At 35.2% G+C, this 17,688-nt stretch overlaps 1 protein-coding gene across 1 annotated transcript; it reads right to left on the reverse strand.

Moving 5' to 3' along the window:
- Positions 1 to 4,055: 4,055 nt before the first annotated feature.
- Positions 4,056 to 8,836, reverse strand: LOC145037868 (cytochrome P450 704C1-like). The gene is made up of 6 exons (XM_078986617.1): positions 8,454 to 8,836; positions 6,666 to 6,881; positions 6,075 to 6,359; positions 5,587 to 5,907; positions 4,579 to 4,782; positions 4,056 to 4,406 (listed from the first exon to the last, which is right to left on the reverse strand). Exons 1-6 carry the CDS (start codon positions 8,766 to 8,768, stop codon positions 4,221 to 4,223), a joined length of 1,527 nt encoding a protein of 508 aa, XP_078842743.1. The 5' UTR covers positions 8,769 to 8,836; the 3' UTR covers positions 4,056 to 4,220.
- Positions 8,837 to 17,688: the final 8,852 nt, after the last annotated feature.

The following is a 17,688-nucleotide window of genomic DNA, read 5'->3' on the forward strand; positions in this document are numbered from 1 at the left end:
AGGCTTCGGCATCGATTTCATCCTCCTTAAACTCTAGGAAGGGCAAAATCATGCGATGGATCTTATGGCCTATTTCACAATCCAAGTGAAGCTGAGTAATATTAGAATACAAATGTTTAGAAATTAAACAAAAAACATTCCGCTGTTTTAACAATTTTAAATTGTCTCTTTGCAAATAAATGTTTTCATCTTTAACTCTAACTAATTCCGACTCCTTTAACTCGATCCACATTCTCTGCTCCTCACTCTTCGACGCCACCCTGCTTAATTGATCAGTTAGGTTAGAATTGGTGATTCGAGTTTGAGTTAAGCTACTATCTAGATGAGAAATTCTTGTACTAACATTTTTTAGTTCTTTCTCATATGAGGATGGTGGTACTTTGGATGAAATAAAAACAGATTGTACCTTCTTTATCAGTTCATCGAGCTCATTGAACTGCTGACTGAGTGGTTTGGCCGTAAAGCACATGTCCTCCTGTACCTTCGGTCCATCGCTTCCTCCATCGGTGTTGTATTCCCTCATTTGGGATATGTCAGTCACCATGAAGCATCTTCCTCCACTGCTTTCCTCCTTAGCCACATAAGCCTTTCCATGGGTAGGCTTCCTCACTTCATTGTCTTCTGAGTCCGTAGACCAAACTTCCGTGCTACCGAACTCGTCATCATTAACCGAACCCTGCACAATGAGAGCATTAATATAAGGGTTAGCGGTAGACTTCTTCTTTCTCAACTCGTCCAATCTTTTCTGTAACACGGCTTCCTCATCATTTCCATCATCCTTTTCAGCCATCTTCTTAAGGACACAGTCCTTAGCATAGTGGTTTTTCTCACCACAGTAGAAGCAGCTTACTCCGGAATCGCCATCCACCTTCGGTTCCTTCTTGGGCTCCTCAGCCTTCGGTTCATTGTTCACTTTTTCAGAGCTGTAACTCCCCTGCCAGTTTCGGTTTTTGTTGCTGGGGAATCTCTTCTTTATGAACCTCTTGGGATTGGACACCATCATGGCATAATCTTCAGACGTGAGGTCATATTCCTCCAAGTTGAGGTCTTCATCCTCCATCACAGTTTTACTTTTAGATAGGAGGGCCAATGAACCAAGACTAGAAATGATGTTCTTTTCTTGCAACACAATCTTCTCTTGGGACTTGAGAATACCCACCAGTTTCACCAAAGAGTATGATTTAAACTGCTCATGGGCTTTGACTGTGGAAACCACTGCTCTCCATTCAGACCTAAGTCCATTCAAGAAAGTAACCTTCTGTTCGATAAGCTTCCTTTCAATATCATGTTTGATCATCTTGCCGAGAAGATGATTGAAGCGATCAAACGTCTGGGTCACCGTTTCTTCGGCCCCTTGCCTGAATTCTCCAAACTCAGATAAAAGCAAAGTTTGAATAGAATGTTCAAGATCCTCGTCTGTAGAATACAGTTCACGAAGTCTATCCCAAACTTCCTTTGCCGTCGTGCATGAGTTGACCAACCTGAATGTGTCGGACTGAAGGGCGAATCTGATCAACCTTAACGCCTTAATATTGCACTGGAATTTGTCCTTTTCATCTTGTGCAATATCCTTCACGTCCTTTAGCAGATCATTGTACTCCTTTTGAGTCTTAATAATTCTGGACGTTGCAGAATGAGAAAACGGTCCATTGATGATGGCTTCCCATATGAGGTACCTATTATCCTCCGATCCAATCACGTAGTCTTCAAAGTGATGCGCCCATACTTCATAGTCATGGGTGTATAAGATTGGAATCTTTGTCGTCGAACCGATGCTGTTGGAAATATTAATAGGGTTTGATTGCGTCGCGTCCATTATGATCGTAAAAACCTGTTCAAAGATCAGACTTGTAATAAAGCATATTAGGGCAAAACAATAAATATCAAGATACGTCAATAAAGAGATGACGGCTCAATAAATATTGATAATTGCGGAAAAACCCTAATGGAAATCTTTTTCACAGAAAAGATGTGTATCAATTACACAGCCTCCTGCTCTGATACCAATTGATGCGATTAAACCAACCTTTAATCTACAAAGATCGATTAGATCTTGAACAAGTATGTAAATATAAAACTGTATGAACGCAATAATAAGAACAAGTCAAGATGGAATTAAACGTGTCGAATGATTAAACAAAATCCTCAGAAGAGCTCGATTAAGAACATCAACTGTAGAGGATTGGTAGGTTACAAGAACGATTAAAGAAACCTGTTATACTCTAGATGAAACGCTATGTCGTTAATCTCTAAAATCGTTTACCTAATAAGCATGCAAGCGTAAACTTATATACAAAACATAAAAGGTTCTCGGTTGGACAGGCCCAAACCGGAATGCAAAGTAACTTATACTATCGAGCCCAAAAGACGCAATCTTCAAAATAATCTTCAGCCCAACATTTACTGTAGCGATTGTGGGTGTTGCGACTTGTTCTTGGAGAGATCTTTCATAGTCAATTAATTTTGCGAATAGATCTGAGAAGGTAAGCGGTGTGTCTCGCACTTTGAGGGCAGCGGTGATGTGCTTGTAATCTTCACCTAATTGAGTGAGGATATGCACAATTAGGTCTTCTTCAGTGACTGGTAACTAGGCTAGGGCTAGTTCATCTGAAATAGCTTTCATCTCATGAAGGAATTCTGCCATGGATTTAGAGCCTTTTGGGTTCTTTGCAAGTTTTGATTTTAGAGAGATGATGCGAGATCGGGAGACACTTGCATAACTCTCAGTGAGACGTTTGAAGACTTCACTGGATGTCTCTGTAGAGGATACGATCGGTTGAATGGTTTCAGAACAGCTACCAAGAAGAGCACCAAGTAAGATTTGATCTTGGCGATACCATTGTTGATACAGAGGATTTGGTTTGTTGTTGATTTTTTGTGGTGGTGTCTCTGGTACATCTTTGACAAATTTGTCAAGATCAAGCCCGATGAGAGTGGAGAGGACCTGCTTTCTCCAAACAGGGAAATTGGCTAAAGTAAGTTTGATGGGAAAGTGTGTATGGGTGGTAATTTCGAAAATGGTGGTCATGGTTAGGGATTTGGTGATGATTGCCTTAATTTAGGACCGTGAAGGCCCAAAGGAACGTGAGAAGCTCTGATACCATGTTAAGTATTAGAGAATGAATATTGAATTGTATATTTATTACAGAGGAGGCTAGCCCTTTTTGTAGACAGCATACAACAGGGAAATGGAGAGATTACAGGAGGTATATATGGTAAATCTATATGATTGATATATACATATGCTGAATGATACACTTCCTATCTATGGAGGTTGTGTGTCGCTTATATTATAGATTAATGATACACTTCCTATCTATGGAGGTTGTGTGTCGCTTATATTATATATTATTGTCTTTATGTAAAGTTATTACTAAAATAACATGTAATGCTCACCTATATATATTAATTTTTTCTTTAAAAAATACACGGTGTCACCTAACTTTTATGATGGTAAGATCACTAACTATGGACACTAATGCCATCTCAAAAAGAATTTTTACATTGAGAGCTAATAAGATGTGTAGGGATCAAAGAGGAGAGACTCGAACTTCACCAACCGACATCATTAAACATAACACCACCAACATTATAGTGTTTTTTTTTTTTTTTTTGGTAAAATTGCCGGTGTTTTTGTTTAAGCGACGTAAAATGAGTAACACTACTTATAAGATTGAAAACATTTTTGATGTTTTTGTTTAAGCGACACATGTGTTAAATAATTACGTAATGTTTTGAGTTTGGTTGTGTTCCTTTTATTTCTAAAGAAATGTTGTATGTATATATATTGCTTAATGAAATTTAAGGAAATTATGCAATACTTGGGAAAATAAAAATATAAGGACAAATTTGTAATAAGTCGATACTGAATGAAACACCTCCAATATGAGGTTATTCATTACTATTTTGGAAAACTTTTGTAATAATTTTTTCACCGGAGGAAAAAAGATTTCTAAGGCTTATTAGAGAAAAAAATGAAGCATCTTGTCTAGTTAACAAAAAATACCGCATTTTGAAATATCCACAATACTAATAAGAGAACAATAAAAGAAATATACATAATTAATATGAATTTAAAACACTATGAACAAGAAAATACATCACACACGCTTTTATTACAATCATAGCTTTATTGGAAACATATTTCAATCTTAGGAATAAAAACGTTCACGGAAAAGTAAATACAAACATACACCATAGCCATAAGTTGAAAGGTTATCTTATTGAACTCTCTTGGAAACACGAACATGCAGTCCACCATTGATATGAAGATTAAGTGTCTTTTTAAATTTTGCTTGTTTATTTTCATCGTCTAACTTGAAAACGAAGCAACCTAAGATCATGGATGCAAATATCTTCATCTCCCTATATGCAAATTCTTTTCCCAAACAAATTCTTTGCCCTGCCTGTATTGAATTCAAAATAAAAGTATGTTAGAATCACACTTCAATTGTATCTAACAACTATATTTGACAAATTAGCATCATTGCTAAGAATTTAAGGCGATGAATATTAATGACAATGTGCAGTTTCAACACACACACACACACATATATAAAATAATTACAGTTTACTAACCTGAAAAGCTGTAAATTTAAATGGGCTTTCGGGTCGGAAGCAGCCATTTTCATCGATCCATCTCTCTGGTTTGAATTCATTTGCATCTTCACCCCATAAGAACTTCATTCTTCCCATTGCATATGGCTGATAAGTCATCATATCCCCTTTGTTCACGTGACAACCATCAGGTAGAACATCATCTTCCGCACATATCTTCACGCCCTATATAATTTAAAAATATGTATGCGTATTATTATCTCTATATAAACATTTAATCATTATAAATAAGATCATGCATAGAACATTACACAATGAATACTTGGTTTTGTAAGATTTGAAAAAGGAGACAATAAATAAAGATCGTTGATTATTTCTGAAAAAGTAGTATTCTAGTTTGGAACAATTTAGCAATCTTATATAAAAAACTGATGTGATTTTTATTGGTATAATTAGGTAGTATTTTCAAAGTACAACGACAATATTGAAAGTACTACACAATAAATAGATAGACATGTTAAAGTATAATGTGTTTATTAGGGAAAAATGCAAGTAAAATATTGTAAGAGAAGAATTAAAAGTAGAATTATTTACTAAAAACTATATAGGTTATTTCTTGCATTTCTTTATTAAAATGTACTTATTTTTTCTATTAGAATTCTTCTTATTATATTATTGGGCTTTGAAAACAGACCAACTACCAATATCACTTTCACAGCACACTGGATTTTTTTTATTTAAAATATCCTAATATGAAAAACCTTAAAGCACCATGTTATAAATTTATAGATTTTCCAAAGTCTAATCCCTTAAATAAATATTTTAGTGAAAATACAATGTTGTAATAAACATAAATGAAAGTAGGATGATATGTCAAATAATTACTGAAAATGGGTTTTTATTATGCATTTAACCTTTATTCTTCCGTCCCATTCCCAAAGATTTGTCACATGTTTTATTAAACATAATTTATCCAAAAAAAAAAAAAAAAAACTTAATATGAAATAAAGAAATCCCTAGAATATTTACCAATGGAACTGCTGGATAGAGTCTGAGAGTTTCTGTCAAAGTCGCATGAAGATAATGCATCTTTTCTAAAATATCTTCAGTCATAGCATTTACAAACCCCGTATAATCCGTTACATCCTTAAACTTTATTACTTCTTTGATTTCTTTTGCAACCTTATCTTGGATCTCAGGATGTTTGCAAAGCAAGTAAATAAACCAAGTCATGCCCGAAGAGGTCGTGTCTTTTCCAGCAATTATAAAGTTGAGTATTATATCTCGCAAATATTTTGGACTCATGTGCTTGAATTGAAGAAACCTTGTTAGAACGTCTCCTTTGTATCGCTGCAATATTCATAATCGATGGTCAAATGATATGATATATGCTTCGAAGTTGAATATAGTTTGTATAACTTCGAGCGTCAAAGTACATTTTTTTTAATTATGGGAAATGATTAAAGAAAGTAAGGTCCACAACTTGTATCATTAATTAAAGAATTACAAAAGCTTACCGAATCTTCATTTTTATCAATTTGTTCGGTTTTGATCTTGATCAACTTGTAAACGAATTCATCAACCACTTTGACATTTTCCTTTAACTTTGCTTCCGTTCCGATGTTGAGAAATTTCTTGATTTTCCATGTTACGTCTACATACCTTTTAAGTGTCATTGCACTTGCGTCATCGAAAAACTCATTAAATCTTACACTTTCTTCAGATGAACCAAACATGCTCTCTGGATCCATTCCGAATGCAACTTTAAAAACCGCATCCAATGAAGCTCTCATAAAGATAACCTGTTTATACATTATATATATATATATATATATATATATATATATATATATATATATATATATATATATATATATATATATATATATATATATATATATATATCATGAATTTCAGTAATCACAAAATAATAATGATATCTCGCTTTTGTTTTCACGAACTATATATATATATATATATATATATATATATATATATATATATATATATATATATATATATATATATATATATATATATATATATATCACACATTTTTGGGTTGGACATAATAAGTCATATGTATCTAATGTATCTAATGGACTTACACTCATATCGAGAATTTGATTGTTAGTTGCTGCTTCAGATAATGTGTGAGCGAGTTCTACCGCATTCTCTCTAAATATTAAAGTGTTGACTTCTCTTAAGGCTTTCGTGGAGAAATTGTGGCTTTTGACCTTCCTTTGCTCTCGCCACTTGTCCGCATCAACGGTAAATATTCCATTACCAAGAAGATCCTTTAGAATGGTGTGGTTATAAGTTCCCTGCAAATACATTTGTATTTTGTAAGATGTCACTTTATACCTCGATTTAACTTTTTGGATAATTGTTAATCATCAAAGATGGTTTCAATAAAGTGAATATTGCAACTTTTGGATCATATATTGCAATAAGAAAATGTATTATGATTTCATGAGGTTGAAAGACACGATTTTTTATTTGGTTAGGACGTGAGCGACTGAAGCAAATATATCTCGTAACTTGAAGGCCCCAAATGGAATCTTACGTGTTCAAAATACGTAAAGAACTGGATCTTTGATCAAAATACGACCTGATCGGAAAACTACATTTGGTGGACCTCGTCAGATTAATCCGATCCACCAGAGTTGGATCGGATCCAAATCCCAAGCTTCAAATATTAAATTAGTAACGGCCATATAGTCTTAATATTTTTTTTTAAATATTAATATTTATATATGTAATAATTTTAACGTCTTTCATATTCTTGTATAAAAATTACTCGACATAATTCACTTTCTAATTTTATAAGTATATTGTAATATATATGTGTTTCATGTTAGTTGTCGAATAATCTTTCTCTGAAAATATGAATGGAAAGGCTTTTACCAAACATTTCACAGCAATGAGTTAAATTACAGTTAAACAAACAATTTTCGATATCGTCACTAATAAAGAATGTTTATTATGATATATATATATTTTTTATATAAAGTTATTCGAAATCTAATACTAAAAAACAAAAAGCTTGAAAACTAATCAATGATTACTTTTCCTGACAGTATATATAGTTATTTTAACGTTAAAATTAATATAATTTTGTTTTAATTATAACTAGGAGATAAAGTTTAGTGCATGCTACATTATTATGTTAAACTCATTTAGAGCATCGATAACAGTGAGTTCAACTGAAGAGTCGAATAAGATATCAGATCTATATATCATTCAATTGATGAAACTCTACTATTATGAGATGTCATTTTAGTATTGAATGGATTTCTAGTTTAATGGTTGTTGAACTTTTTAATGGAAAAATGAATGTTTATAATTATTTAATATTTTCTATAAATTACATTTTATAATATTCAAGTGAAATTTATAGAGTTCAATATATTATAGAGAAAAAAAATAATATAATTGTTTGAATTGTAGAAAAATTATATGTCAATCCATTGAACTTTATAAAAATTAATGTATTGTAGATGCCTTACCATGAACCCAATTCTAAATAAGTAAACATGTCAAACACATTATGCAATGTTTAAAAACTATCATGGAACAATCTCCAATCAATTAGGGCACAGTTAAGGTTTAAAAACTAAAACCAAATTCTTTGTTGCATAAAACCTCGTGAAATGCAAATGTTTCAAAAATCAAAAATCAAATCACTGAGAAACTATAATAAGTATGATTTTTACGTAAAATGTTTCAATAATCAAATCACTGAGAAAGTAAAATCAATATCAATAAATAAGTAATAAACTGGTTCAAGAAGTTGAAATGCAATTGGAATGATTATTCCATAAAACCTCGTGAAATCGTACAACATTAAAGGAAGAAGCTTGTAAACTCAAATCAGTGAACATTAGGTCACATACCTTGATATAATTTTCGGGATTGGTCGTGAGAATGTACTCAACATTCACGGGATCAGATGTATAAACCTCATAGCGAAAAGGAGTAATCAATCTATAAGTTCTGTGTTTTGAAGCAAGATCAACCATGTAATCATGGAGTCTGTGGAAATTAAAAAGCTGATTCAACATGGTTCCAGCAATTGGATGATGCTTCTTCATCAACTTGCCTTTTCTTTGTTGAGTGTAGACATACAGGCAAAGGAGAAGAAAAAGATATGTGGTTGTGATTACGGGGATGGAGAATGGATTTGAGAGAAAATCCATGGAAATAGCCATTCCAGAGAAGGAATTACTTTTGTAAATGTGTTCTTCTGGATGACTGTAGGAAACTCAGTGGTTACTCATGAAGAAAGTTGATGCATATATAGCAAAAAAAACTGACATTAAAAACATAAAGAATTGAAGGCGGTTGTTAAAACTGAAGATGGCCAGGTGAGTTTCCTTATTGGCGTTCTAACAAACTAGTTTTTAAATTCTACCTAGGTATGATATATTTAAAAAGAATACTTACCCAACCATGTTTTCAAAAATTATTAGAAAAACATGGTAGTTCATTTTGTCTATAATTTTTAATTATTTAGAACAGGTCATATGTATTGTAAATAACACAAGCTAATATTCATTATTATTTTCACAAAAGTAAAATCACAAAAAGCGAGTAACTTTTAGTTTATTTTATAAAAAATTGTTAACAAATTAATTGGTTACACAAAAGCAAATACATACTTCTAATTAGAAGACTAATCTTATATTACATTAATTTTAGTTTTGAAAATGTGAAGGTTTCAACTTTTCATATACATGTTTTTCAAAGCAAGGGATGGAAATAGTGCGGTATTAAACATCCATGTCCCCATCCTGAGTGTCTAACATCGTCTACATCCCCATCTTCATCTCCGATCACAACAAGGAATCAAGTCAATAGGGGCAACACTTGTCGTCCTTAAAGCCCTTAAAAATTGTCCGTAAACCCTTTAGCGACGATGCATCGTCTTTATTGTCATGTAGTTGTTGCTCAGCAGTCATCACTAATGTTGCTATCAACCCTATTGTTGTCACCGCTATTGCTAATTAATTTTTTTAATAAAAAAGTATTGATTGCAGGATTGCTATATGATTATGATGTTCATCTTGAATGGAGTTCATCCATGATCGGAATATATTCCTTAAAATGGTTCAGGATTACATAAAAATGAGCAAATAAAAGAAACAACAAACACGAAGTAAAAAAATTATGTTCACATTAATCTAACAAAGTTTATATCAGCCTTTATATCTAGGTAAATCCAAAAAAGTTACTAACTTTAATTTTACAAAGAAAAATATATTTCTTGAACTCTAACATTCTCTTTCTCTATAGCTTTCTATGTAATGAAAAATCTATTTCTTTGACCCCCTAACAATCGCTTTCTCAGTAACTTTCCATCTCCCTATTTTTTAAATTGAAAACCATGTGAAGGTGGTGCTTGATGGTGGCTGATGGCGGTGGTGTAGTTTAATGATGGCTGATGGTGGAGAATGGTGGAAGAGGGTGTCGTTGTGGTTTTTCAGTTGGTGTTTGATTATGAAAATAGTGTTAGTTGATTAGGTGGTACAAGAAAAAGGTGGTTCTAGTGGTTATGGATGGTGGACACGTTTGGTGGTCGTGGTGGTGGTTGTACTTAAGTTGAGAGAGAGTAAGTGAGAGAAAAAGAGAGAGAGAGAGAGAGAGAGAATATGGTGGTGGATGGTATCCAATATTAGCTTATCAGATCATGAGTTCCTGTGTGTAGAAATCATTAGCTTGGGGTGCTCATTAACTTGACTAACGCTCCTCCAATTCTTAAGTCGGTAATGGTTTTTGAAATAATTAAACGAAAGAAATTGATAAAAGTAAGGGGTAGTGTAACACCCTGTATCGAATAAAGTTGTAAATCGAGGTTGTAGCCCGAAGAGGGGTCATCATAAGGATTAGGACTTTTATAAAGGAAAGATTTAGGCCCATTTGTATGTGGGTAATGTAGGTATGTGACCCAATAGCCATGTTTGCTCTTTAGGGCAAGGGTAAAACGGGAATGTAGTGTTTCAGACTTCTTGTATAAATTTTGTATTTTAGTTCGGTTTGGTTTCAGGTTAAATAAAGTTTATATAAGTGTGGGGCTTCTCATTACCTTTCCATGGATATAAGGATCGTCAGAATCGGATTTATAACGAAGAAGTTATGGCCTTCAAAAATTTCATGGTTTTCAGGCTTAACCGAGTACGCGGGGAGTACTAGTGAAGAAGGCAGTACGTTGGGCATACCTTGGAGTACGCTGGGCGTACTGACTAGGATGGTCGCGAATGTTCTTCGGAGTACGTTGGGCGTACACCAATCAAATCAGAACCCTATTTTAGGGTATTAGATGCTATTTAAACACCTTATCTCATAACCTAACCCTAATATCTCCAGCCTCCATCCCTCTAAACCCTAGAAATCGTCCTTAATCATCCATGGTGACATTTTGGAGCTCATGGAGTCCATATTTGGAGTATTTGGTCCATTTCCAAGAAGGTGGAGTTGATGCAAAGATGGGGGGATCAAGAAGAAGCTTATGGATCTGGCTTTTGTGACTTATTTTCAGCTTATTGAAGGTATAAGGCTTTGAACTTGATCATTCATCTCTTAGATCTAGCATTTATGGGTTTTGGTCCCTTTTTGGTCCCAAGGATGAAGCTTTATGGTTCAAATCCAATTCTTAGGCTTAGGGTTGCCAGCCTTGGTGCTATTTGAGTCCCTAAGGCAGAAAGTTGCCATCTTGGAGGTCTTAATGGGTTCATGCAAGATTTATGTCCATTTCCATGAAAGTAGATTGCTATAGTTTGAGTATTGGGTTCATGTAGGTCATATAAGTCACCTAGTCGGTAACTTTATGGATTAAGACATTAAGTAGAACTCAGATCTGTAATTTGGTCCCTTGGTTGAAGCATTAATATCTTAATAACATAAAGGACTTAACAGAGGAGTACGTTGGGCGTACAAGCTGGTACCCACAGCGTACAAGTCACGAACCTAGTACACGCTGCATACAGCTGAGTACGCCCTGCGTACTCGGTCAGAATGGGTTTCGCTTATTGGGCTTCGGTGTAGGCCAAATGTTGGGCTTGTTTATCTTGCGCCCATTGGGTCATCTGGTTGTGGGCTGTTAATGATATGGGAAAAAGGCCCTGGAAGGATTTGGTCCCAATTTAGAAACTTAGGCCATGGTTTAGGCTACGAGTGTTTTTTTAGCATTTTGGGCTTAATTGTTTGGATTATTATTGGACCATCGGGATGCTAGGAGGGTTGGACTGAAAAGAAGGATTTGGGACTCATGGCAACACCTATGTAGAGGTTTGGGCCAAATTTTCCAAACTGGGCCATTAATGGATTTATAACATTATAGTGTTGGGCTTTTGTTTGAGTTATGCCTTAGATTTAGGATCATAATGGGTCAGGGGTAGAATGGTCATTTTACCCCATGCATGGATTAAGCATTATATTATGGGATCCAGTTGCTAATTGGGTATATTGATTAGTATTGATAGCTCAGGAAGTGGTCAGGGCAGCAACTATTGATTTCATTCAGGAAGCTTCTACATTCGCGGTGAGTTATCCTCACTGTACTCAAGGGTCTAAGGCACCAAGGCCGGTCCTTTGTTTGGTTATTGGGATTATTACTGTTGTGATATGTTAGCTTGGTATCCTGGTAGATATGATGGTTATATGCTAGTATGATCTGTTAGATCGATATCCTGGTAGATCGGATGTGGTTATGCTTAGTGACCTATAGCTGGTCTTACTGTCTGCATGCTAGTGCAAGTTAGGTAGATCTGTAGGACAACCTGTAGTATTATGTGATTATCTGTATGTGCATTAGTTGTGTTATATGTCGACATATTATATGGGATCGGTTGAGGTGAAACTGCTTCGTGCAATAACCAACAAACCCAGGAGCATTCCAGATATGAGCTGAGAGAGACTCATACTGTGGGCTCGATGGCAATCCAGATGTGAGTTGTGGGCCCGGAAGGCAATCGAGACTCACACTATGGGCCCAGGGATAATCTAGTCTATAAATTTGTGGACCCAATAAATGTTGTTATTTGTATATGTGTTATGTGAAGTGTATCGGTATGTTGCCATTCTAACCCAATGGTTGAGGGACTGGGGTATTCCATCTCGATGGATGATTAGACCTATAGTATGTTGTTTATGATTATATGTGTATTATTGTGGGTATGGGTATTTTGGGGTAACTCACTAAGCTTTCTGGCTTTCAGTTTTAGTTTATTGTTTCAGGTTCAGCGGATGGCCGCGGGAAGGCGAAGGTGTGACTATACACATCCTTGATTGATGATTATGATTTCTAGGAACTCTTATGATTAAAGTATTTTGGAAACGAATTTTAACAACTGAATGGTTTTATATGATTTAATAAGTTTTAAATTGGCTCGAATTTTATGGATGTTACAGGTAGAGAGTGTGTACCTTAAGTTTGTTGAAAAATAATTAATAACATTAACATGAAGCATGCCTTTAAATTTATAGAATTCCAAGATCTTGGCAAGACATTTCCTTTAAGGGTAACTAGCCAATATGCTCCCATTCCTGCATCTGAATGGATGAGACATGGCCCTTCCCATTTATGTGTCAATTTACCTACATTGGGATCCTTGCTATTTTGGAATGTCTTCCTACAGACCAAGTCACCTATTTAGAATCTTCTTACTTTAATGTTCTTATTATATGTTTTAGAGATCCTTTGTTCATGGGAAACAATGGATCCTAGAAAGATCCTTGAGTTCGTCGATAGTGTGAAGGTCCCGGTCTAGGATCCTATTGTTGTTGTCTTGATCCTGCAATTGGTATCATGCTGTTGGGATGCTTGCTTTAGTTATGATAACCTGATACTTTTCATTCAATAAAAGTCAACACCCGATAAATAAAAATTGGAGTTTTTCATTATTCTGTTAGGTTTGTGATGGTTAGAAAATAATCTAAAATATATAAATAAAATTTATATAAGTTTTTGGAAACAAAGCACTCGAAAATCCAATATTTTTCCCTCAAATCAGCGAAAACTCATCCAGTAACTCGTTTTCGGCCGAAAACCCTCAGGCGGAAAACTGATCTTGGCCGAAAACCCAACGGGTATAAAGGTCTTCCCTCAAAAACTTGATCATTTCTCACTCATTTCACCCGAAAACTGTAATACCGCAAAATTTAAAACAAAATTTTGCATTTTAAAACACATTTTCCAAAAAACATTTATTAACAAAATCCCATTGTATCATAACTTTGTTTCACAAAATATTTCCCAAGATCAAAATACATAAATCCCATGCATGTGTACGAATCATGCCGGCGCCTTCCCACGATCATCACTGGTACCTGAAACGCATAACACATAACATTGTAAGCATAAAGCTTAGTGAGTTCCCCAAACTACCATACATAACACATACTAGCCACTCGAGGCTATAAATCTATGGGCCCATGGGCCCTAACTCTTTGAACCCTCTGGTCCTAACTCTGTGAACCTTCCAGTTCTAACTCTGATATACTATGATATACACATGGCATAGATCACGTAGAAATAATGCAGTGCAACACATCACATAAATAGTATACAATAACTCTGTCACATGACTCTAACTACCACTCAAGGTAAAGTATAGTGAGAAGACTCACCTCAGATGTCTCGGTAAATCTCTGACTTGGTAGAAATACGATATAGCCTCCACCTAATCACATAAAGTAATACTCTCATAAATATAACTCTCAGGACTAGACTCAACCCTCTCTAGGCACCCTCAGAAGGGTAAAAGACCATTTTACCCATCCTTTGGCTTAAAGGCCCTCATTGTTAACCAAACCCTAAAAGTCAACCAAAGTCAACTTTCAAATTTTGAGCCAACTCGTCGAGTGCACTTGGGCAACTCGGCAAGTCTACACGTGTCCACTAACTCCCTAGTCTCGCTTGACATGTCGAGTCCCTCCCCTTGCTCGACGAGTCACACCTGACATGAATCGCGGGGCTACCCCGACTCAACTCACCGAGTCTCAAGATCAACTCAGCGAGTTCCATCTTGAACTCCAGTCCTCTAATCCCTCTCTGACTCACTGAGTTATTCACCCAACTCGGTGAGTGATTTATGGGAAACCCTAACCCTACTTGTCGAGTTTGATCTTTGGACTCGGCGATTTCATGCCATGCAAAAACTCCATTGACCTCCTGAGGTCAGATCTGTTCCTTAAATCCATATATCTGACCTTCCCAAGCATTATAATAACATAAAGTTCAGACCTTGACACTCATATAACATCTAGAAGGTCCTACTTGGTGATTTAGCCCCAAAAATAACCTCCTATGTTCATGGATCCTAAGATAACCCATAAAGCTCCAAGGGTTAAGGTCTCTGGACCTCTTTGAGTCTAGATCCAAAGCATAAAATCGAGAAGGAACCAATTGATCCACATATCCATTCTCTAAAGGGGTAAGAAAACCCTAACTCTAAGAATCAACACCAAAACTGAACAAGGTCCGAATAAATACCTCAAGATGAAGTCTCTGAACTCTGAAATCACCAGAACCGCTCCTCCTTCAACCTCCTCTTGCCTTGGTCACCTCCTTTTTGCAATCACACGAACAAAATGATTAAAAGTCACTTCTCCCCTTCCTCACAATCGCTCCAGATCTCTTAGGGTTCCTCTCTAGGGTTTGGTAGCCGCAAATGACGTCCCTAAGGGCCTTTAAATAGGTTCCAAACCCGGGAAATTAGAGTTTCATTAAACAGTGTGGACTCGCCGAGTCCACTCATGGACTCGTCGAGTCCGGTCATGAACCCGGATGAGAATCCACGACCCTACTCGGCGAGTCTAAGCACCAACTCGCCGAGTCCCTCTATAAACTCCAAAATAAATGAATAAAATAATATACCTGGGAATCCGAATGTTACAAAAACACTCTCATTTTGCTCTCAAGGATCATCCAAGAACACTCATATCTTCAAAGAAGAAACCTTCAGATCTTCATATTTTTCTCCGAGAACGCCAAGAACACCAAGAATAGCCTTCGTATCTTCAAGTGGCCAAAAACAACAGCAATATCGAGAATCTATTTTCGGCTGAGAACCTGTGTTCGACCGAAAACTAGGTCCGACCGAATACCCCTCTGGATCGAGAACCTGGTTCTCGGATTGAACCTTGACCGAGGACCTATCCATTAACTTCAAACAATTTTTGATAACATTTCCTAACCCAAAAACAAGTGTTTTCTAACACTTAAATTAATGGTTTCGCTAATGTAAATACAATTATATGTTTAACTATCACTATAATACCGTTAATCCCGCTTACATCAACTTGAGGGTCGTATTTCCAGTCTCGCTGTCTAGCACGTACACTGAAACAACTATGAGTTCATACCCCTACATTTTCAACGTTTTTAATGTTTTTAGGGGGGAATACAAGTAAAACACAAGGATTTTTGTGTTTTTATACAAACGATTTCAAACAGATTTAAAAACTTTTGCAATTGATACAAATTGAGAAATCACTACGTTTTAAAAAAATATTTAGATATTTTTAGCCGTTTTGTAACATGTTGAGCATAAGGGTAGTTTTCAACATACAACCATAATTGCAAAGTTTTCAGTACAGTATGTAACATGCAATCAAACTATGGTCGATATAGTTTGGGAACATTACAAAACTTTTATAGAATTCAATACATGAAACGAGAAGATACATACAAACTATAATAGGTATATATTGGGATACAATCCACAGGTTTACTAATTTAAGAGCCTTATATAGTAACAAACATATAAACTATGGTAGATATAGTCTACAATATACAATACTATTTTTCCGAACACAAGAATACAATACTAAATAATTATTTAAGTATAATTATTTTTACTTTACAAGTTATACATATAGTTTCAAGTACAAGAGAAGACTACAACACTACACGTAAACTAGTTAATACAGGGTTGTGAAGCACTACTTCGATTGTACCATCCGGGGTGCAAAACTAAATCCTACCACTGTATAACCAGAGTCTCTTGGAGGGAGAGTGTGAGCTTTGTTTATAGATCTATACGGGACTGGCAATCCCACACCTGAACTACTTGCTACTGTTAGGCAAGCATGCCTGGGGTGAAAAATATCAAACCGTTTTGATGCCTAAAGAACGTTGTAAAGGTCACTAGGTCATATCAAGCATTGTTATACCAAACTCACAACAATATAAACTAACCATTTGTTTATGGGATTTCGATTTTTCATATAGTTTTAATTTCATTAATAGAACTACTGTACAATACAACTAGAGGATTCCATGGAATACAAATAGATGGTTTTATTTTAGTTAGTAAAATTACTATACATTACTGGTGGCAACCAGGGTTTTCATACAGAACAATACTATACATACTGGTGGTAGCCAATGTTTACATACATAAAATTACTATACATAATTACTGTTGGTATCTAGGGATTCATACAAGAGTTTTTATACAAAACAATACAATACAATAAAACTGGTGGTAGCCAGGCATACATACTAATACTTTCATACATAACTATAGAATACAGTAACCAACATACATTTTGGGTCTTAGTGTTTAAGAATACTTTTTACTACTAAAGAAAATATTGGATTTTCTTGAGAAACATACAAACATTTTCATAGATTCAATGAACAAGTTTTCATTACAAAAATATTTTTATGAACTCACCAGCTTAAATGTTGATACACTTTTCAAAACCACTTGTATTCTTAGGAAACCGGTAGACAGTTACACCTGCAGATTTTGAGAAGACGGAGCGTTTAGAGTCATGCCTTTTATACTTCGGAGTATACATTTTTTTGTCATACTAACTATGTATTGAACAGATGTGAATACGTTAATTATTCAATGTAATGGTTGTCTTTACTTTGATTACAATGATGCAATGATTGTGATATTGTACATGATCTCCTCCGCCCCTGAACATTTACACCATCTCGGTTTAGGGGTGTTCGGGATCACGAATTCTGTCTCAAACACCAAGGAGTATGGAGTTTGTCATGTGCTTGTTTTCGAAGTGGTCCTATCTGCCCATAGGGCGAAAGGGAGTTCTTCTGCCCATCGTTATTTCTTTTTGTCTAGTCTTTTCTTTAAATTATTGACTATGATATAGTTTCTC

Source organism: Lactuca saligna, chromosome 3 (assembly GCF_052625555.1).
Source record: "Lactuca saligna cultivar CGN05327 chromosome 3, ASM5262555v1, whole genome shotgun sequence".
NCBI classification, from domain to species: Eukaryota; Viridiplantae; Streptophyta; class Magnoliopsida; order Asterales; family Asteraceae; genus Lactuca; species Lactuca saligna.